At 37.6% G+C, this 24,062-nt stretch overlaps 1 protein-coding gene and 1 pseudogene across 2 annotated transcripts; one reads left to right on the top strand and one right to left on the bottom strand.

Moving 5' to 3' along the window:
- The first annotated feature begins 5,075 nt into the window (after nt 1–5,075).
- Nucleotides 5,076–8,371, top strand: LOC143566343 (la-related protein 1C-like). The gene is made up of 6 exons (XM_077053074.1): nt 5,076–5,623; nt 5,694–6,240; nt 6,325–6,460; nt 6,540–6,630; nt 7,898–7,969; nt 8,138–8,371. Exons 1-6 carry the CDS (start codon nt 5,294–5,296, stop codon nt 8,369–8,371), a joined length of 1,410 nt encoding a protein of 469 aa, XP_076909189.1. The 5' UTR covers nt 5,076–5,293.
- Nucleotides 8,372–15,527: 7,156 nt separating this feature from the next.
- On the bottom strand, nt 15,528–24,062 carry LOC143566353 (protein ALTERED PHOSPHATE STARVATION RESPONSE 1-like; annotated as a pseudogene). The gene is made up of 10 exons (XR_013141220.1): nt 23,381–24,062; nt 22,097–22,281; nt 21,772–21,995; nt 20,558–21,305; nt 16,663–16,768; nt 16,467–16,576; nt 16,315–16,378; nt 16,056–16,120; nt 15,884–15,949; nt 15,528–15,800 (listed from the first exon to the last, which is right to left on the bottom strand). The product of XR_013141220.1 is annotated as a protein ALTERED PHOSPHATE STARVATION RESPONSE 1-like (transcript).

The raw sequence follows: 24,062 nt of genomic DNA, 5'->3' as shown, positions 1-24,062 counted from the left end.
AGCGGTTGGTCTGAATGTTTTAGAGAAGTCACGTGGGTTTCCACCCGCGTTTTTTGGTTTGAAGGTTTCTCCAAAATTCCTTCTCGGTTGGAAGTCCGTTTCCTTACGCTTCCTTTTCGCCCTATGGCGAGGGTTTGCGTCGGTGTCGGATTCTTCCGAATCATCGTCCAAGTACTCGCACTCATTGCTCATGTTGAGCTGTTGAGTGCTTCCGAATTCGTCAGCCTGTTGGAGTGAACGCAAGCGTTCATCCAACTCAGCTTGGAATTCCCTTTGACGTTTTTCCGCCCACGCTTTAACTTGTTCAAGTGTTTGGCGGGGGGGCCTCGTCTGTTGTCTTTCCACCTGGGTATCAATGAATCCCAGGGGAGGATTGTTTACTGCACTTGTCCCGGCTCGGGTAACCGGGGTAGTGTTCGTAAAATGTGTGTATTCGCCGGTGTTCCCCCAGTAGCTGGGGTTGTGGTTACTGGTGTTTCTTGGTTATTCGCTGGCTTTGGCAACGGAGTAACCTTAACCATCTTTCCAGAAGTTTGAAAAAACTGAAAAAGAATAAGTTCTAGCTTTTATGCACGGATGGCGCTAATGAAGAAACACTAATCGACCCCGGGCAGATTATGGACAATCTGGGGGTTAAATAGATGTTTCCCACGAGGGGTTAGATCCGGCGAAGATGGTTCTTCTGATATCCTGCAAAACAGACACCGTGAGCTCGTCACTGAGAAGGGTGGGTACCTCCTTGTGACCACCCTCCGGCGTGAGAATCAGACTAGATTGCTCTTGAATATAAGTGTATATTAAGAGAATGACTAGAGCAGATATCAGGTAATATATCAAGATATGAGATATGAGATAAGATGATACCATTCCAAGGTGTTGGAGTATTTATAGCCGAAGGTAGGTTTCCAAGCAGGTACAGCCGGCTGAATAGTGTTCCTGTTCTGCCAACTGTGGGCTACGCACATGCCATGCTGGTGGTTGGTGGGTAGGCAGCGGCTGATAGTGACCAGGCCGGCTGTGTACTATTCCTGTTCCACCAACTGCAGGCTATGCTCGTCCTCCGACTGGTTGGTGAGTAGGCAGCGGCTAATAGTGACATACAGTACAAGAGCGTGCTGCTCGTCATACTGTTGTCAGTGAGCTGTCGTATATTTAGTCAGATCTTTTGTCCATACCTCGTCAGGTACAGTACAAAAGATCCTCCAGTATCGTACGGACTGGCTTATTTGGGCGGGAGTTTTCCCGGCTTTGTGCGGGAGTGTTCCCGGCTTGCTCACTCATTCTTCAGGTGACATTACTGAATTATTTAAGAGTTAAGTGCCTTGTGCGTGTAGCCTTGCTGCGCAGGTAGCCTTCCCTGATGGCTTGTATCCGCAGATGAGGGAACAGGCGGAGTACTTCACCATTGGGAGGCTTTTCCTGCGGGAACAGCTTGCGTACTGCGCGTAAGGACGTCACGTCTCTGAGCATGGTGGGTCCTGCGGGCCCAGTTGGTTTCTGCGCAGACGTCCCTCTTCAAGGGGTTGCGAGTTTAGCCTTTGCGCAGACGTCCCTGTTGAAGGTGAGTCTTGCGGGTTCAACTGCGCAGACGTCCCTCTTTGAGGTGAATCTTGCGGGTCCAACTGGGCTCTGCTGGGACCTACCTCTTCACCGACCTTATGTTGAAACTCAACCAACGCGCTTTTCATGACTTTCGCGTCCGAGACACCGCTACTCCTAGTTCGATTCATTCGAGAGAAAACCGTATGAAAAGCCATGCATTTGGTGTTTAACGAGGTAAGAAACATCTACAAGAATCATTGAATAAATGTTGTAGGTTGTATAATTATATATCGAGAGAAATAACTATTACAATAAACCTTAAAAGAAATTAATAGTTTTTTTTTACCAATTAACATCTTGTTTTCCATCTTTTTTCTTGTCTTAAGTGATTAAAAGTCATACACATTTGTTATAAGACCAAACAAGTGTTTGTATTAATAGTTCTGAAGAGGTAGGTCCCAGCAGAGCCCAGTTGGACCCGCAAGACTCACCTTGAAGAGGGACGTCTGCGCAAAGACCAACTGGATCCGTAGGACCCACCATGCTCAGAGAGATGAAGACCTTACGCGTAGTACGCCAGCTGTTCCCGCAGGAAAAGCCTCCCAGTGGTAAAGTACCCCGCCTATTCTCGCAGCTGCGGATACAAGCCATGAGGGAAGGCTACCCGCACTAATAGTAAGGCTACACGCACAAGGCACTAACTCTTAATAATTCAGTAATGTCACCTGAAGAAGGAATGAGCAAGGCGGGAATACTCCCGCCCAAATGAGCCAGTCCGTACGCTTCTGGAAGATCTTTTGTACTATACCTGCCAAGGTATGGACAAAATAGACAAGATCTGACCAAAGCAGCCCATGAACCAATCACAGGGTGACAGCTCACCGACAACAGTACGAGGAGGAGCACGCTCTAATACAAAATGTCACTATCAGCCGCTGCCTACCCACCAACTCCCATCGTGGCACGTACACAGCCCATGGTTGGTGAAAAAGGAATAGTACACAGCCGGCCATGTCACTATCAGCCGCTGCCTACTCACCAACTCCCATCGTGGCATGTGCGTAGCCTGTAGTTGGTGGAAAAGGAATATTATACAGCTGGCTGTACCTGCTTGGAAACCTACCTTCGGCTATAAATACTCCAACACCTTGGAACGGTATCATTATCTTATATGATCTTATATCATCTGATATTATCTTATCTAGCTATTTCTCTTAATATACACTTATATTCAGAGCAATCTAGTCTGATTCTCACGCCGGAGGGTGGTCACAAGGAGGAACCCCCCCCCCTTCTCAGTGACGAGCTCACGGTGTCTGTTTTGCAGGTCATCAGAAGAATAACCATCTTTGCCGGACCTAACCCTCGTGGGAAACATCTACTTAACCCTAAGATTATCCGTAATCTGCCGGGGTCACTTAGTGTTTCTTCAAGTTCTTATTTGAAAAAAAATAATAAATAGATATTAAATGGTAATGTTTATTTGGATAAACTTTTATTTTTAATAATAATAAAAACATTTAAAGAGGGCTTATGAACTCTCCTTGTTAGGATAAAATGATCCTGAGCTTTCTAGTGTTCATTTGGACCCGAACCGCCACTAATCACCATGAACAACCCCCTGCTGTCGCAGGCCTGGTGTACCACAAATGCTACAACTACTCTTGGTCGTCCACGTCTCTGTCAGGCCCCTCGTTCAATTCGCACCGTTAATTCCTAGACTTGGGTCTTGTCACCTCTTTAATTTCTCTAGTCACAAGTAGCACACTATGCCTCCTACTTGCTGCCATGCACGCAGGTGCACCCTTTTACTCTTTTAAACCACCTATTGACCGATCGCCTATCAAAGTATGTTATGACCAATTGGTGATCACTGATCTTACATGCTTGCTTTTCTCATTTTAGGTTTGAATGCATGTAACGTTGTTATTAATTTATATTATAGTGTGTGTTTCTAAACAAAAGATCATGTTTGTTAAATGAATGAATTCTAAATGTATATATTCATGCAACGTGTATATAACCTAATTAACTAAGTGAACTACATGAGGCTGCCACAAACACTGTGAGTTAGCTAGTATGAAAGAATTTTTTTTTTTTTGTTGTGCCATGTTAACCTTATATTAAATTCAAGAAATATTTTTAAATGCAAGTCACACTGAGGGTATCAAATAGAACTCATGTGATCGGTCACACTTGGTCTATCAATGGTCAATCCAAGACTATTGTAAACATCAACCACTTCTAGTCGACGTTAGTGCTCTAAGCGTTGAAGCACTCAAAAAATCAATTTAATGGTTAAACACACATGTCTAGCTAGTTAAGATCTGAAATATATCACTTAATAACTTATAGATGATTTTGAATCCTGAACGGAATACATCTTGTAGGTTGCAAATCAATAATTAATCTACAATTCTCTCAAATAATTTGAAAACCTTACCTAATACTCTAGATTCGACAATGACAAGTTCACCATAGATTAATATTGTGATATACTATATCCTTGGTTGAAGTTAGGTGTATACTTTATCAACATAGAATCAAACAATGAAAAATTCATCATCTTAACCTCCCACCCCCAAAATTACCTTGCTCACTTTACCGCACCCTTAAATCTTAATCACCCCAAAAACCCGAGTCCAATATTATTAATAAGATTGTGGTATTTGAAAATGAAGAAACACGAGTTCAAACCGAGTTTGAGTGGGTATTTACACAGGGTCGATACACCAAGCCTTGAATCCGATGGAATGAATGTTTGGATACGCAAGTATAAGGATACAGAAAATGAGTATGTGATTATGAGTAGAAGAGAGATATGCTCTCAACTTAGCAAAGAGTCATCGGCTTCATCAAGGTCTACGCGTGCATAGTGTGGATAAGCATAAAGAGTGTATGTATTCGAAGTATGAGATTAGAGAGAGGGCCGTGTTAAGGGATCCTCCTATTTATAGCCGGAGGTGTACAAAGGTGGAGAGGTCACGCTGGACCACATGTCGGGGAAATACTGGGCTGTCACCTCTGTTGCCGCCACAATGGAGATCATTGATGCCGTTTTTTTGCAAGGCCCACCTTTTGGTAGTGTTGTCTCTTATGCATGTCGGTTGTGGTGCTCTAGCCCACTGACGGTTATAACGTTTCCAATGGTCCTACATTTTCTTGTGCAGAGTTTTGGACGTGTCTGTTTAAGGTGACGCATCCTAAAGGAGTGTTTCTTCCCTTAGATTTCTTTGTTAGTTCTTTGGGTCGGATGTGGGTTGGAGACCACCCACATATCTTGGGTAAGTAGATGGTTTTAAGACTTGAATAGGTAGGTTTGTAGATAGAATAGATGTAACAAGCAAAGTAAGAGCGTAGGTAGATAGATACATGGAGGGTGACACAACCACCCACCCATCCAAGTAACAATACAAGGAAAAGAAAGAAGGGATGTTTTGTTTTGAAAATTCAAAGCATAGAAGCAAAGGGCAAAAGCGTCATATGACATAGCGTCCAGTTTCCAAGAGAGAGACCAATTTGTGTAATTTATAGAAACAACATCAGCCTCCGTGCTGTGCTGTGCTGTGCTGTGCTGTACGATCGGATCATCATCATCATCATTCACTGAATCGATCCGACCAGTAATCTTTGGAACCCTAGTACGTACCTCTTATTATTATTATTATTCCCAATTTGTTGATCCTTTTAGTTAGGGTTTCATCGATCAACTTGTCGACCTAGAACCCTAATTCAATTCCAATAAAACCCTATGGCTGCCACTAATCTTCAATCCGCTGACGATGGGGTTATTACCCCTAATTCTCCCTGGAATCGGATTGTCCGTGACTCAGAGGTTGTACCTACTCCGGCGGTTACGGAGGAGAATGTCAGCTCTCCTAATGATTCCGGCGCTGATGACGTCTTTAAGAAGCCTGTGTGGAATAGGCCTTCTAATGGAGGAGGAGGAGGAGGAGGTCTGGATGCTACTCCTTTTAATCCGGTTATGGGTGCCGCCTGGCCTGCCCTAGGAGAGTCCGCTAAACCCGCACTTAAGTCGTCCGACTCCCTTGCAGATGCTTCGTTGTCACCTGCATTACAGGTACCATTATTGTTATTGTTATTATGAATTAAAACATGTTTTGAGCTATGAATATTATCGGTTATTGCAGGTTACAGGAACTTTGTCTCCATCGAATAAACAGCCGGCTGCTGCTAATGTCAATCCTACTTCAACTCCAAATCATGTGGCACCTTCAAAGCACAAGTCTTTTAAGCGTGGTGGTGGGAATTCTAGCCCAAATGTATCAGCCAACGGAGCGGTGTCTCACCCTCCAACGACCCAGGATTTGGTAGTAGAGCCGCCACATAATGTTAACGTATCTGGGAAATCGGTAAATGATCATCGTGACTCACAAAAAGGAGCACAGTCTCACGGTGGTAATGATCATCATCCGCAGCAGCAGCATAATAATCAAAGTGGTGGATATAAAAGAGGAAATAGTAGAAGCTTCAATAACAGAGATCATGATCATGGGAATCAAGAATGGAATCAACGCAGTAGAAGTTTTAATAACCGAGATACACATTTGCAGTCTCAAAGAGGTTTTCCCAGGGGTGGCGGTTATATACGACCCGCTGTACATACATCTGCTTCGCTTATTCCTCCACAAATGCATGTGCCAATGCAACCTTTTGGCAACAATATGTTGTACCCTGGTGAGGTTTTTTGTAATTATCTTATAGGTAATGATATTATGTTATTAACCGTGTGTGTTGCATGATGTTTACATCCTTCTGCAGATGTGACGTCTTCTTTAGTTTATTTTGGTCCCCCACCTCCACCCATGCCTTTTGGTGCACCGTTATCTCCAGTGTATTTTGGTCATGATCCTTTGTTGAATGCGAACATAGTGAGCCAAATTGATTACTATTTCAGGTGCATCTTTTTTAAATGGATAACAGATGGTGGTTTTTTATATTATTAGAAACTTGTCATTTATGATGGTGCATTGCAGTAATGAGAACCTGGTTAAAGATACATACTTGAGGCGAAACATGGATGAACAAGGCTGGGTTTCTGCTAGCTTAATAGCTGGCTTCAAAAAAGTGAGTTGGAAGATAATTCTGTTGGTTGATTCATTTTAATGGTTGATGCTTTCTTCTATTGTAGTGCCCTTATGTTTGCATTTTTTTAAATTGAGGCATATATTTGCGACTCTTCTGCTAGCTTGGTGTTTAAACTGAACATGAAATAATTCTAGCATTGTCTTGATATAAGCAAGTACTTCTATTAGCGCTTATTTGTCTTCCATAAATGTGTTTATATCGAAGGTTCTCAAAAACTTCACTTTTCTATCACAAGTCATATCGTTCATAGACACTAAAATCTAACATGGTTTGTATTAACTAGTACGTTAGAATGCTTCATGCAACATTATCTCCCAACCATATTTAGTGATTTAAATGTCTATTTAATTTAACTAGTGGCTACTAATGAGTGTGTAGAACAGTATAATTTGATTATGAATGCATCCCCATTTCTGTAAAACTACCACCCTTTTCCTGAATCTATCCATACAATTTGATTACTGTGTGTCTACAGTCTATGTGTAACCTCATTATTAACTAAGGCGATGGACATAGACGGACAATAATCAAATTGCATGGGTGTATTCAGGAAAAAGGATATAGTTTACCCGTATGGTGATGCGTTCATAATCAAAGTAGTCTGCTCTACACACTCATTAGTAGCGATTAGTTAAATAGACATTTAAATCACTGAATATGGTTATGAAATAATGATACATGAAGCGTCCAATGTACCAGTTAATATAAGCCGCGTTTCATTATAGTGTTATGAATTAATTTAGACATAAAAAACGATACTACTTGAAGATAGAAAAAGTGAAAGTTTTGAGAACCTTTGATAAAATCGCATCTATGTTTTGACTCTGTTTTTTTCTGTAAAATTAGTTCACTGTGGTGTTAGGGTTAAGGGGTTTTTTTAGCTATCTTGAATGCAAAGAGTCACTATCTCAAAGTTATTTTTTCCACTATGATTGTGATATTTTGGTGTTTCCATGTACCTTTAATTCTACAGTTCAAGTTAATACACTTTTGATATACATGTATTCTTGATTTGATAACAGTTTGATCTTTTATGCATGTAAGTTTTGAATTTTCCACGTTATGGGATCACATTGCGTCTATGTGTTGACCTCTAGGCTCTAGTCTATTGTTAAAGTGCATTCATACTATCTTGTTGGATATGACTGCAAGTGTGGTGGCTGTACCATCTACTCACCTTTTCTTGGCTTTTTTATTATAATGTTTTTTGTTGTGAAAGAAGAAATGATGTTTTGCCCTATTATAGGTTTCCTCTTTGACGGATAATGTTCAGCTAATATTAGATGTTATGCGAAGTTCAGCTGTTGTAGAAGTGCAGGTACGGGTTATTTTCACCATCTCGCTTTATCAAACTTTTGCTGATAACTTGCACTAGTATCTCTAACGATAATCATGTGTTTTAATGTTCTATGATACTTTTATCTCCCCAGTACTCACTTTGTCATAAAAGAATAATTATACTTTCTTAACATGCTTTACTTTGTAGGGTGATAAGATACGTAGGCGAAATGATTGGATGAAATGGATAATGCCTGCACCTGGTCAATACTTGAATCCATCAAGCCCACAGGCTAATCATGAAGGGTTGGTGTCTCAGGTTCAGAGTCTTACATTGCACGGGCAAGTTGAAACTCAGTTTAGCAGGTCGAGTTCTGAAGGTGAGGGGACCGTTGATGTGACTGGTCAACAGGCTGGTTTTGACCATGCATCGGCAGGTTGAAGTGAAGCTTAAAGCGGAGTCTTTAATCTCAAAAACTTGTTTTTTGAGAAGAATGGATATCAAGTATGATGATTACAGAGGCACATGGACAGATAAAAAAAAACTTGAAAAAAAAACAATTTTAATAATGAATGGAAGAAACACCAAAAGGATAGGATTATTATGACATGAGTAAGTATGGGTTTGTTTGGATTTAAGGATTTGCTTCTTTTTTGGACCAATGTTTTAAAACTATCTGTCTGTCCTTTGTGGTTCTTGGTTTATGTTTTGGGTTGATGTTATTGGGGGAGAATTTTGTGATTTACTTCCCCAGTATAATACTTTACTTGTTGCTGCTCTGAGGTGATTTGGACTTGTGATCAAATCATATGGATGATGATTTATTGTGTGCTATTATTAAGTTCCATTTGAATATGATACAATACTTTTATCTTCACTCTTGAATGCATGTGACATTTGATGCAGGTGTGCCAGAGGTCCTTTGCATTTGTGATGCCTGAATTTGTTTGATTTTGTTTGAAGTTGCTCTTTTGTGTTGTTTTGCTTGACTGGAATGCGCTGTTTTGGGTCCGACACTTATTTTTTTTTTTTAAAGAAAAGTTTGATAAACTGGGTAAAATCAAATGCCAAACTAACATACAAAACTCCGAAACCGATCAGTTATCATTGTATGGTTAATCGGCACCAGGGTTATAGTTTGGGCCAAAAGCGACACGTGCGCATCATCTAGACTGGCTGTTCTTTCTATATCTTTATTCCCATTCTAGGTCGTCTTCAATCCATAATTATTCTAGCTGATTTCGAGCTAGTTTTTATCGAGCTATAAGCCACATGAACGCTCCTATATGTTTATTAGATATTTACATTGGTTATTTAATTTGTTTTCATGTTTCTCTCTACTCCATGTGTTTAAAAAGTAATATGCAAGAGTAGTTTAACTAGCACAAATACATGAAACGGAAATAAACCGACAAACAAAACAAAACAAAACAAGTTCCATATAACATAGTTTTAGAGGCCACCGACTACTACCAAGTACCAAGTGTCATGTACCCAACACCAAAATGTCACTTGCTGTGAACTCCATTTTGACATTTGTAAAAAAATATAAACCCCCATCTCAAGATAATAAATTATTTAATCAAGTACTTTATAAAATATATATATATATATATATATATATATATATGGATATACATATAGTAATAAACATTTTCGTAGGGATTGATTTGCCTCAGAAATCAAGAAAGCAATTACTTAAATGAACCATTTCTCAATAAAATAAAAATAATCTCTAGACATATATCAAACTGGACACTTCATTCCTAATCATCATTAGGTACTTGAATAATCATTTATCGTTTGTGTAACACCTCATCATTTGGCATGGAGTTTAAAAGAGAGAAGTTCGCTATAATTTGAGAACGTAATCATGGTTGGTTTAAATATATTTACAAGGCTAATTCGATCACATTTGGTAGTTAATTAGCTACGATACATGAAACTAAACACCATGGCCTATTGGCCTTGAACTCTTATTCGTTTAATTCAAAAGTTGGAACTAACATCCAAATATACATGACTAAGTTCTTTCTTTGTATGGTCAACATGACCCAAACATACATTTAAAGCTGAAGAAACACTAAGTGAACCCACGAGCAGATTATAAATAATCTGGGGGTTAAGTAATGTTTCCCACGAGGATGAGGTCCAGCAGAGAAGGTTGTTCTTCTGGAGACCTGCAAAACAGACACCGTAAGCTCGTCACTGAGAAGGGGGGGTTCCTCCTTGTGACCACCCTCCGGCGTGAGAATCAGACTAGATTGCTCTGAATATAAGTGTATATTAAGAGATTGCTAGATAAGATTGAGATATCAGATGATGTCCTTACCATTCCAAGGTGTTGGAGTATTTATAGCCGAAGGTAGGTTTCCTAGAAGGTACAGCCGGCTGAATAGTAATCCTGTTCCACCAACAGTGGACTACGCACAGGCCATGCTGGTTGGTGGATAGGCTACGGCCAACAGTAAAGGTCGGCTGTATACTGTTCCTTTACTGCCGGCTACGCACTGTTCCACCGACTGCAGGCTGCGCACGTCCCATCGTAAGGGTTGGTGAGTAGGCAGCGGCTAATAGTGACAAACAGTACTAGAGGGTGCTCCTCCTCGTATTGTTGTCGGTGAGCTGTCACCCTGTGATTGGTTCATGGGCTGCTCTGGTCAAATTGTCTGTTCCGCCCATACCTTAGTAGGTATAGTACGAAAGACCTTCCAGAAGCATACGGACTGGCTCATTTAGGCGGGAGTATTCCCGCCTTGCTCATTCCTTCATGTGACTACTGAAGTAGCTAATGCCTTGTGCGTGTAGCCTTGCTGTTAGTGCGGGTAGCCTTCCCTGATGGCTTGTATCCGCAGCTGCGGGAACAGGCGGGGTACTTCACCATTGGGAGGCTTTCCCTGCGGGTACAGCTGGCGTACTGCGCGTAAGGTTCTTTGAGCATGGTGGGTCCTGCTGGAGCAGTTGGTCATTGCGCAGACGTCCCTGTTCAAGGTGAGTCTTGCGGGTCCAACTGGGCTCTGCTGGGACCTACCTCTTCAAAAGCCAAGGAAGTTTTGAAACCATTTGTTTACTAACATCATTAAAAGCGGTTGAATAAGAATGAAAAATAAGGCATTTTGATGAAAATAACAAGAAAATTGTCATCTAGACATAGGTTTGGAAGATAGAAAGGTATTAATCAACATGGTAAAAAAAAGGTTTCTCTTATGCTTAAGTGGGGTAATTTTGTAGAGTAGTAACAAAGTTTTAAAAATGTTTTAATTTGGTCACTTAAGTTTAAAAAGTGTTTCACTTAATCATTCAATTTTCATATTTTTTTAAATTATATGTTTTAACATGTTTTGTTTTTGTTTCAATGAGGAAATATTTGTATCTATTTTGGTATGCATGACCTAATTAAAACATTTTAAAAACTTGATGGTAGATATTCCCAAAGTCTTACGATTCCTTATTGTTATGGTAAAATAATTTTGGTTGAAACTAACTAAACTCCACATCTAGCTTACGTAAAATCAACATTTTTAAAACTTTGTTGAATATCTTTTGTTAAATAATCTGAGTGATATTGATATTTTGCTTTTCAAAAGATTTGATTTCAAGTTATCAAATGCATAGTTTAGTTTCAATATTAAAAATAAATAAAAAACAATTTAGTAAATATATTAAACGTATGGAATGGAATGGATTGGATGATACGAGTAATAAATGGTTTTAATTAATTAGGGTATATATATATTCATAAACAAAATAAAAAAGATTTGTGTGTGTAACTGACTCTAATAAATATTTTAACAAAAATAAACCGCAATTTACGGGGGTGAAGATCGGCCCCACCGGGCAGAATAAAGGCTTTGGATTCCTCACGTCTATCCAATCATAATGATCCACGTCAGCTGCGGTTTCCCATTTTTATTATTATTATTATTATTTCCATAAAACAGTAATGAATTTGGCGGCAACTGGAATCATTTCAAATTGGTGATTCGTTTCCCCCAATTTTCTCACACTCACACTCTCTCAACAGGTTCGTAATGGATTCAATTCATTGCTTTGAAATAATAAATCGATTCTGCATCGCACGTGCTTTAATTTAGGTTTTGTTGATTATTGCAGGTGAATTGATATATATATACCGAGCGACAGGATGAAGGCTAACGGTGACCTCTGACGGTAATTGTTGAAATTAACTTCATGCTTATAGATCAGTGTCTGCATTTGCTGATTATTATTGTAGGTGTAAAGTTAAATATTATATACATCTTCAGTTGATATCTCATGTGATATAACTCTAACTATTACCAGTTCATTATTAGTTCATGTTTATAGATCGTAGTCTGTGCTTCCGTTAATGACTGCTGTTCAGCTTGTTGAGAGTTAGTTATATATTTAATTTAATTTAATTGATCTCTGGATAAGTTTTAGTAGAAAATAAGTTCATCTTTATGGATAGTAGCCTCTGTGTTTCCGTTAATGACTGTTATTCAGCTTGTTGCAAAGAATAACGCTCATTAACTGTATCATGTACTGTTCTTCCTGAAGTTAAGTAGCTGTATACACATGTATTTTTGTCTGCTTTAAGCCTCGATTCCCAACCTGTAAAATCGGATTTTTGAATCTGCATTTGGTAATTGTGTGTAGAGTTAGTTATTTACCTAATTTTGGGGTTATTGTAGGAATAAAATTAAATATCATATATTTGGTTGATATTTGTTTTGATTTGAGCAGCACTAGAGGAAGCTAGCAAATAAAAACAGAGTCAAATGGGCAAAGTGTCACCTAAAGAGAAAATGTCCAAGACTTCAAAGCAGAAGAGGCGTGTGCACGCTTCCAACAGGTATTTGAAGCCAGGGGCTCTTGCACAGCTTCGTAACAGCAAGGCGTCTGCATCAAAGTTATCTGCAGATATTGGGAATAAGAAGATTGATGCTATGGCTATGGATACAGAGAATACTCTATTTCAGAATGAATGTGCCTATGACAGCCCTATATTATTATCACCTGAAAAGTTCAGATACAGTCATGTGACTGGACCACTTGATGTGCACAAGGAGAATTATTTACAGAGAACACCTAAGACGCCTCGTGATCCGTTTCCTGAACCGGATGGATCTGATTATGAATCCAGGCTTGAATCTCTTCCAATGGAGTTGCTGGTAATCCATTTTCCATCTCTATTTTATACTGATCATACATTCCAATTTAGCATAACCTATATTTTAATTCTTGTAATTTATTGGTTCAGGTAAAGGTACTTTGCCACTTACATCATGACCAACTGAAAGCCGTATTCCATGTCTCTGAACGAGTTAGAAAAGCTGTGAGTTATACTATACATATCACCATGTATAACTGTTACATAAAAGCAATAGTTTTAAAAATGGTTTGCATATTCATTCCTCAGACCGTGATAGCTCGCCAGTTTTATTTCAACTACACTACACCAGGTCGGTCTCGACAAGAAATATTGTGCACATCAACACAGCCTTGTGAACACTTGTCTTTTGTGAGGTTAACACTTAACATCTCATGAATATTCTGTTTCTTTTTTCGAAAAATATTATTTTGTTTAATCATCAAATAGTTTAACGGTGTGGTTTTCTATATTTTATAGCAAGGGAGATGATAAAGACAAAGGTATTAAACTACCCATAACTCCAAAAGCACCTAGGCACGGGCCCCGTCCTCCCTCTCACATAAAGTTAACGGAAATGCGACAAATTGCAGCGGTTTTGTTTCAAGAATCGGCATTTCATCCTAGCTACATTGTTCCATCTTTAATACCGAAACCGATATGCAAATCTTTTGGTTCCAACCGTGTGTTGTTCTATGATGAAGAGCTTGAGCTTTGTCAAGCTGTTGCTCAGAATAAGCTTCTTTAGGCTTTGTTGCAGTCTTTGTTATGTAAAGTGGTAAACCTCTCTTTCTCTCTCCTAGTTTCATGTTTTTTTAGGTTGTTGCTATTAGTGCGTAGGTAGAGTGTGATGGCGCAATTTTGAAAGATCTAATGGATGTAGTCATCATCTTGATGAGTGGTAGAATACTATGGTTGATAATGAAATAATATGTTGAATGTTATGGTTTGTAAGTATTATTAGAACAATTTCATTTAGGAGTTGGTTGGTTTGTTTCTTTTATTTTTTGTTTATGGCAAGTAATACTATAGTTTAGTGGTTTTCAAGTTTCTTTGAATTTTTCTATGTTCTGCAATTTGTTGTACTGCAAGGGCGGATCCACATGTAAGTAAAACACCAGTGTCACATGCTGCTGCTATTATATGTAATTGCTTACTTTCTTAAGCAAAAGTATTTAGAGAGTAAAAAGTTCGGATCTCTCATTATGCTTGCATAAAAATTAATATAAAATTGAATAAAAACATGTTTGAAAGAGAGTTCAGTTTTATATTTACATTATGATATATAAACATTAAAAAAAAATAACAATGTGTAGTCCTCAACTTGGTTTTAGAAGCTTGTGCTTTGATGCATTTTAATCCCAAAGTTGAAGAACGGTATGTGAGTGAGGTGTTAAGGACTCAAGGTTACTAAAAAAATACAAAAGATTTATTTAAGGACGATAAGTTAATTGGTTAACTTTTAAAAACTATAGTGTAAGTTATTCTCACCATCTCTGCTTAGATTACTCAATTGATAGTCTAACCTGTTTAACTACTCAAACCAAGTGTATAATTGATGATCAGATTTTAAAAGCTCACACGCATTGGAATTGATCATCTAATTTGTTTAAATACTAGTTACCACATACAATGACGTATCAGACCTCATAACATCTGCATCAGTGGAGGTGTGCATCAACTGCAACAATGTGATCTCATCATTCCATAATGCGATGCTTTCACTTATGCAAACATTTTTAAAGAAGGTCCTCAAGTTAAAACAAAAAGGGTTTAAAAAAGTTAATTAGTAAATAGAATGCAGGAAAAGTCAACTGTTTACTCCTTATTTATATGTCCCCTGGGTTAAAGGCTACTAAAGAAGAACTCCTTACTGAATTAGATTAAACTCTTATTAGTATTGGTAATAATAATAATAAGGTTGCATGCTTCCTTTTATTATTAGTCGAGCACTAGCGTGCTTTCAAAGGGGGTGAGAAAGCTACGGAAGACAATCCGATAGTAAATAACGATCTGGCCCTTCTGTTGAGGAGTAGCAGTAGACCAGTGACTTATATCACTGACTCAGAAAATAAAATTTCACATGAAACAGCAGTTTATTAATGAGAGAAACATGAAGATAGTGATGTGGAGCTTGTGTGGCTCACAAGTATACTTAAATGCATGGGGCATCTATCATATTCATTACCTTCCCACCTGTTTGGAAAGAAAGACACCCATTTGTTGGACATGTTGACTTCATCACAAAAGTGATGGTTGTGAATATGAGACCTGTTTTAAGAATTATTATTTAACAAACATTTTTTAAGTTATTGAACTTTAAAACAATTTTGATAAGTAATGCAATTTCCTTTTTGCTATTTAAGAGTGTAATGAGAAAGTTCTTTTCCTTGATTTTTCATTAAAAATATATTGTAGTTTTTCTTTAATAAACTTTAATAATTAATATAAACTTAAATATACAATTCTGTTTGAGATAATTTGAGCCAGTGTCACTTTTCATTGAAAAACAAACTTTGGCCAACTTACAGGACTAGTACATCACTATCTTCAAGTACTTAAAAACATCAAAATACAAATCAATCAACAAACATATGGAGGTGAATTACAGCTCGCTTCGTTTTTGTTTTTCGATCACAATATTGAGCACGCCTTTTGACCCTTTCGTCCTTTCTTCTTCTTTCCCTTTGGAGGCTGCAGAACAACTTTAATCGCAGCATCGAAAACTTGCTTCACATTCTTCAAAAATAAAAGAAAAACTTTATTCAACATAACAAATCTTCTAACAGAAAAATAATATAATATAAACATGCCCGACTCACCAACTGCGTTTTTGAACTGCATTCAATATACTCAGGAGCTTCAATTGTCTTCTTTAACTCTTCTCCCTGTAAAAAGTCACCATATTTAGTGTTCTACATTAAAAAATGATGGTAAAACGGGTCGACTTAATGGGTCGAAAGTTATACAAATCTTGGGTATGAGTTTTAACACCTAAGCAGTAGTAATGGGAGTTGCGCCAGGGTGATCTACAAAGAATTGACTATCGTCACGAAGATCTACACTCGATTGAAAGTCAACTTTGTTAAAATATTGATACAGTTGAAGCAATATCTCATTAGCATACGTTCAATACAGACCCAATTTTAGAGTTTTAGCTTTATGATTCATGTTTTATGATACAAACTACAAATTTTATTTTAGGAGTGAAGGTTTTATGGTTAACAAAAATGATTGTGAAATAATAACTGACCGAGTTTCGTCCCAACAAGAACGATCGGGACATCAGGGGCATAATGCTTCAACTCTGGAATCCACTAAAACATAAATAGCAAAATAAATAAATAGATAAATAAACCGACATCGTTAAGTCAGGAATTACACATATAAAAATGAAGACTTTACCTTCTTGGAAATGTTTTCATAGCTGGCCTTGCTAATTAGAGAGAATGCCAAAATGAAAACATCGGCCCCGCGATAACTCAACGGTCTTAATCTGTTATAATCCTCCTGTCCTGTTTCATAGAGCACGTGATCAACGCATAAATCATACAGTAGATATTATTATGAAGTTAGTTATTATGTGTTTTGAAAATGTTACCAGCAGTGTCCCATAAGCCTAGATTAACCGTGCTGCCATTGACAACTACATTGGCACTGAAATTATCAAATACCGTTGTTAAAACCACAATCAACAGATAGTTTAGCTAAAATGAATGAAAATTACTAAACAGATCGAAATATATGAAAGTAAATGCTGTGAAATGGAACTGTTACCGTTGGGAAGGTGTTGCTGGTATAAGAAATCAACAAACATGTCTTTCCAACAGCCCCATCACCAACAGTCACACACTTTATGAACCTTGATGCACATGCACTCATATTCTTTCTTCTACACAAGCAGATATTATTATAAATAATAAAGTTTTGGGTTTTACTTTTCTTTAGTCTTTGGTGTCATTACACAATTTATGATTACTTATAAATACCATTTTTAGTGCGTGGGAGGAAAACAAAACAAAACACTTTCTATAAAAAAACAATATAGTTTTTAATATCACATAATTATATTTGAAAATAAAAATATAATAAAATATAATCTCTTTATATAATAAATACCATACAATATATTTTTAAAATATATAATTGAGAAATAAAATAATTAACCCAAACCATTCCACACTCGTTCGTAGGCGTCCTTAGTCACATATCGATTACTCAAAAACCACTCACATATTATCTTATTTCACTTTAAGTATTTCCTATCATCAAATAATCATATAGCGATTTATAGCTTTAGAGTTTAACTTTAGACTTGTACTATATGCCATTTAATTTGTTGTCTTGTACTTAACTCACATGTTTCCTGTATGACTGTGACATTACATATGATCTTATGGGAGTTGTGTTTTACATGTGAAATTATGTGACCAAAATGTTCTAGTTAAATATTGAAGGTTTCACAAATAGAAGTTACTTAGACATTTTTCATAAAATATTTGATCTTCTATCAGGTGTTTGGCTTGATTATCTTATATATATGGATATTCTAATATTTAATTTTCACGTAGATCGATCACTTTTATAGTTATATATAAAAGATTGAAAAACTTAATATCATTAGTTAATATTATATTGAGCTCCTAAATCCTGTTTTAGTAGAGCTCAACTTAATCGAAAATCAAACATGCCACCCTTAATAAGAACTATATTTTCCATCATCATAACATGCATGACTCGAATTAGATTACCGTATGTTCAATAACTCGATCGATTAGGTTTCCAAATAGGCCTATATTAATCAAATGTTAAAACTAATTATGTCAATTAATTATTAATTTAGTGTGTATGTTAAGCAACTTGGGTGCACGAAATTATGGTGTGTGAGAGTGGAGTTTGGAAACACATCCACATCATTCTTTTTAACAAAACTTGCTTCGTATTTTAACAAAATCTCAACCTCCGTCATTGTTCATGCATCTACCAAAAAACAAAACTTGTTAATTATTATTATTATTATAGACAAAATACTTATATCAATCCACTAAGATAAATATGAATCTATAATGAGGGGTAACACCCAAAGGGTTGTGAAAATAAATATGAATCTATAACGAGGGGTAACACCCAAAGAGTTTGGCTTTCACAATTGCCGGTGATTTGGTGCTGAAAACATGATGCGCGCTTGTCATGACCAAGTTGATATAAGTGTTTTTGCAACACATGATGTTGGGTCAGTATGACCAATATGGTTTGGAAAATATGATGGTGGTCCGAGTTTTGTAACCACTAAAAGTACTTGGGTTATCCTAATCAAAGAACGATGTGTTTTAATTGGCGACCGGCCAGTAGTAACAAGCTAGATAACTAACTAACTGAATGTAACAATATTCGGCATGTGTGGAAACCGACCACATGTGATGTCACCTTAATGTACAGTTGGAGCATAAGACGGGAAATGATCTCTCTTGTTATTATTTGTTAAGATTTCTTGAGGCTACGTGTAACATATAACATACACTAAACAATCACTAAAGCGTACCCAACCACAATTTAGAGTTCTTCAAATAAAGTTCATTTTCAAATTTTAGCTCCAATTTGATTTTTTTTTTTTTTTTGCTTAAGAGTTATCATGATAAAAATATACATTAATATATAGTTTTCGGTTACTTCATTTACATTTCAAATCTTAAATATAGCTAATATTTATTTTGTTTTCTAAGAAGAGATACGTAAACTTAACGTACTTTTTATTTTTGACGTGATGACTAACGTCTATATTACTATATTACGTATTTATTGACTTTTATCATTAATTAAGCACTATTGGACATCATGTCTTTAACGATGTGTTTATAGACATTTTATAATTGGGTCCATCATGTCATTATCTTGATTTGCACAGAAAATGGACATCAACGAATTAATCAACTGAATGATTCAGTTTACATCAAATGTTTGTATTTTCAATTTTTTTAATTGAATAATCTTATTCAAAAAATAACAACTCTCATTTACGATTATAATGATATTAATAATTTAAAAACAATTTATTCACTAAAATATTAGTTGATAATTTTCTTAATGTTTTCGTGGTCCAAGCACAAATACATTTTTCTTTAGCTGCTGCTTACATTAAAAGACTTTCATGCAGAATGACTCCTTTTAACTCAAGAACATGAGGACAACTATAAAAGGGACAACTCGACTTTTTAATTAAGTATTTAATTTATCATAATATGGTAGAATATATTTTGTTTTAATTTCATTATCATTTGATATAAAAAGGCTCCCACACCCTTGCAACTCAACTTTGTTTTTAATATAAACAAATCATTTATATTCATCTTATTCTACCATCACATTTCACATTAAACGTTAAGAGAAATGATGAATTCCTAGTATGCAATTAAGGGTGTTATTCATGTTGTACATTTTTGAGAAATCTAATTCTAGAATCGAAACATGATCCTAATTTTTGTCGAGGTTCGGGTTTTATCAGATTGGGTTAAGCAGGTTTCGAGTATTTAGCCTAGAAAAGTTAGAAAAATATAAAATAATAGTAAATAAATTGCTAAAGTTAAAGCAAAGTTTTTATCTTCACTTCATGAAATAAGCAAATAAACCAATATAATTCAAACACCATATTCTTCTTAACAAAAAAAGTTTAAATAGTCCAGTAATTTAAATACAAAAACATCTTCAATCTTCACATCTACTTTGTGCAATATTAAAAGAAAGCCAAATAAATTTAGTGTTTTAATTGTTAGATATAACATGAAACACTAGAATCGACTATCAAGTATTTTTTTTAAGGTAACTGTGGAGGTCAACCCCCCCCCCCCCCCCCCCAAGCCCAAGACATAAGAAGGGCAGGCCCAACTAGCCAGCAACCCTGGCATGCCCAAGTGAGAGAGAGACCCATTAAGACTCTACCCATCTCCACCTATAAATAGAAGAAGATGCTCTCCATTTTCACTAGGTTCTTCACCGACTATCAAGCATTTAATATAGTTAATTAGGGCACATTTGATTAAACAGGTTTTTCAGGTTACTCGGATTTTCCCAAAACCTCGAAAGAAGTAATCGGTGCTCTATTAAAAATAATACGAATTATTTTTAGGTCAGGTTTCAGGTTACGGTTAAAAATGACATGCCCATGCCTGTATGCTATACATTAAAGGAATTGCTATGACATGATTAGCTACTAAAAAAATTGATCACTTTGACAACTTTCTAAATTAATTAATAACTAATATCAAATTTAACTTGAAAAAAAATTCATTATTAAACACCTTTTGGTTGTCTAAGTTGTCTTCAAGTGGTGAATTGCTTGAGATTCCTTTTACTTTTTATCATGCTGCCAACATGTCTTAAAAACAATAAGATCAAAACAGGAATCAAACGCACATACTTTTTGTTACACACATGTTCAGTTCCATAACAAACTCAACACATATGCCAAACACTTCCCTCTAAAGCATGAGCCTCTTTACATCATTCCCCTCATCCGGCCGCTTGGCCCGGTTGTAAACCGACTCGAACCCGTGGGTCCACACGTTGGCAAAACCCGTCACCGCTTGAAAAACATGTGGCAACCCGATTTGTAGGTTACTCAGAGTCATGGCTCTCGTTACCTTGATCGTTTTCTCATATTTGCCCCTCTCCTCCTCGGTCTTCGCCCTCAACAACTCCACCTTGGCCCGTTTGTCCCCAACCTGGTCCTTCCCGTCTGAAGGACCGGAAAACGGGCCAAATTTACGTTCAAGAGCCCGGAGGACCGTCATTTTTTTCTCGAGCACTTTAAATGACGATTCTGCCTTTTTCTTCTGCTTCTGCTCATCGGCTTGTTGGACCACTATCGCGTGAACCGCGGTTAGTAACGCTTTGATGCCCTCGGATGCCACTTTGTCAGGGGCGTTATCGACCACGAGATTCCATTCTTCACAAAGGGTGTAGATAGGGGAGTTTTGTTTGGTGTTTGATAGCGCGGTTTTCCCGAACGGGAAGAGGCTGAGGCGGAGCCAGCCGGTCAAAGATTGGACGTAGTCTCGTTGGCTTTTTACAAGGTTGCAGAAGGTTTGGTGCCATTGTTGGACCTCGAGCTCGAGCTGGAGAACCGCTTGGCGGTGGAGTTCGGATGTGGGGTCCGTTGACAGGGAGGGTTGGAGGTACTTGAGTTGCTGGACTATGTGCATTTGGACTTGGTGGCTTTCATATAAGTTCCTCCACATGACCATTAATCTGCAAGACAATAATGGTACAAAATCAATGACTGTGAGTTTAGTACAACTTGCAACAGCATATCAGCTGACATAGGATCACTAGTCCTTTGTTTTTGACCATATGGTGCAAGATATTGCTTTGAAAAAAAATCATACGGAAAAAACAGAAAATCATGAAAATAAACATCATATCATTATCCATTTATCCTAGGTGTGTACACAAAAAGGCACAATTTTAAGGATTAAGGAATATAAAAAGTAGACAATTTAATATGATTTGCGTACCATGTATTATGGAATTAACAGACCTTTCTTAGGAATACATGAGTACATAAGGCAAATACTCGAATCTGATTCAGACGAAAAGCATATTTTAAGGGATCGATACCCTAACAATTGATTTAATTTCTCTCCAAGGTTTGGTTCATGGTTCAATATGATCAATCCATATCCGCAACAAAGTTAAGAATAAGAAGACTAATTACCCTTTAACAAGTTCCACAAGTTGCGGGTAAAGCTCTTCCTCTCGGAGTTTGACTATTTCATCAGACGTTGACTCGATCGCTTGCGAAGAAACCATCATTCTCGACTCCAGTTTCTCAACCTCTTTCTTTGCTTTCTCGGTCTTCATATAATCAGCCCTCTTTAGCTCCATTTTCCTCAATTGTTCCACCCTCTTTGCATGCTCCATCTTTGAACTCTCCATATTCTATAATCCCAATTCCCAACAAAAAGAAAAAAAACATATAAAAAACATGTACATTTAATCAAAAATGGTAATTTTAGTTGGTAACAAAACAATAGTGTTACCTTAACTTCTTGGTACAACTTCTTCTCCCATGCATACAATCTCTCCACTGTAGAACAATGGCTGGCGCCACTAAGACGGCCACCAACCCCGCCCATGTCATTGCAACCAAACACATTCAATTTCGGGGTCGAGCTCCATGAGCCGAACAACGGGCTCAAATTCTTCCCATACCCATGAACTTTACCTATAACAAACACACAACATATAAACATAAACTCAAAATTTAAAGATTCTGACTTTTAAAAGCAACCCTAATCTTTTTCACATTCAAAATTAATGTAAAAGTAAATTAATATTCAATTTTGTAGACAAAACGCCCTGCTTGAGGTGCGCGCATATTATGTATATATGTGTAAACCCTCGGGTGGGCAAAAGTGAAATTGCACTAATTTTGACGTTATTTTACTAATCTCGTGAAAATAACGTTAAAAGTGGCGGAAGGTTAATCAGGCATCATGTGGTGGCGTTGATAGCCGAAAGACGAGGGTACATGCACCAATCAGCCGGTATCCCGATGATTGAGTGTTATGTGCTTTATGTCCAAGGCTTGATGCAAAACTACTATCGAGCCGGGGGTCTCACCGGAAGCAGCCTCTCTATCCCTATGGGGTAGAGGTAAGGCTGTCTACATCTTACCCTCCTCAGACCCTAACATAGCTTTGCTATTGGTGGGATATACTGAGTACGATGATGATGATGATGATGAATTTTGTAGACAAAAGAACAGAAGTGTGCACGTGATGAATACTCATAACATGATTAACATAATAACATCACATCGGTATCTTGGAAATATGCTAGCTATATTAGTTAAAACTAAAATTAAACTTTAATTATTTATTTAATTTATGAAAATGCTTTATTTATTTATTTTCCAGGGGAACCCGATCTGAAACCGAAGAAACCAAACTGAAACAAAAACCAAAGATTTAATTTTATGTTATTGTAAAAACCGAACTTACAGTTTGATTTTAGTTTTGCATGCAATAATATCCTCAAAACCATAACCGTACCGAGTTTATAGACAGCAATCAATCTACAATAGTTTAATAAAATATTTTAGCCTAAATTATAATAATTAGTTAGTTAATTAACAAAATAACTTAAGCCCAAATTCAATATTCAGGAACAATTTTTCTTTTTCAACTCAAAATTTTCAAGCAGGGAGCTCGAAAAACCCGAAACCGAACAATTTTTCAAAAGTCCAAAAACCAAAGTTTCTTTTTCAGTTTAGTTATAGCCTAAAACCGACCCAAACCGAGCTAGGCACACTCCTAATTTACCTTGGCCGGGTAAGGTAGAGGCCGGAACTTCCAACAAGGCGGAGAGTTTCCCACCGGAATCCGCCGCCTGAAGAAAATACTCATCCAACTCTTTAATTATCTCCACCAACTCTTTATTTTTAGTCGACACCACCACCGCCATTTCACTCGTAGACGTCGAGATCTTAGAAAACCCACTAACGGCAGACGGCGCCGCCGCCACACTCGCCGCTCCGGCAGTGGTGGTCACCGCCGTCTCCGATGCGACGGTGGTCGACCTCTCTTCCCATTCTTCTTCATCCACTGTTCCTGATCTTGTTGATGACGGCATGAATGGGTCCCAGAAGTCCCACGTGGACGAAGGCGGCGGCGGCGGTGGTGGCGGAAGTGGGGTGGTGGTTGTTGTTGTCCATGTTTCTGAAGTGGGGCTCATGGGTGGTGGTGGTGGTTGTGGCTGTGGTGGTGAAGGTAGGGTGGGTGGCAGGTGGTGGTTTACGGTTGTGGTTTCGGCGGTGGCGAACTGGAGGAGTGCGGCGCCGGTGGTTCTTAAACACCGCAAGTACATGCAATGTGAAGCTGAGAAAGCATGCCTTGCTTTGACCAGCTGTTTCATGTACCTTTTTCTTGCTTTGCATCTTGAAACCAGTTCTTCTTTCTCTACTCTTGAATAACAACACCCCATTTTTTTATTTTTCTTCTTCAA

This window comes from Bidens hawaiensis, unplaced genomic scaffold (assembly GCF_021521415.1).
Source record: "Bidens hawaiensis isolate Kalapana, Puna unplaced genomic scaffold, B.hawaiensis_p1.1 tig00022872_1, whole genome shotgun sequence".
NCBI classification, from domain to species: Eukaryota; Viridiplantae; Streptophyta; class Magnoliopsida; order Asterales; family Asteraceae; genus Bidens; species Bidens hawaiensis.
The sequence above is the reverse complement of the archived record's forward strand: the minus strand, read 5'-3'. Positions and strand labels throughout refer to the sequence as shown.

What these genes read in the sequence shown, in the direction of transcription:
- LOC143566343 (XM_077053074.1), top strand. Translation starts at nt 5,294, where the DNA reads ATGGCTGCCACTAATCTTCAATCCGCTGACGATGGGGTTATTACCCCT. An exon ending in CGTTGTCACCTGCATTACAG is followed by an intron (nt 5,624 to 5,693) that starts GTACCATTATTG and finishes CGGTTATTGCAG; the next exon opens with GTTACAGGAACTTTGTCTCC. An exon ending in TAATAGCTGGCTTCAAAAAA is followed by an intron (nt 6,631 to 7,897) that starts GTGAGTTGGAAG and finishes GCCCTATTATAG; the next exon opens with GTTTCCTCTTTGACGGATAA.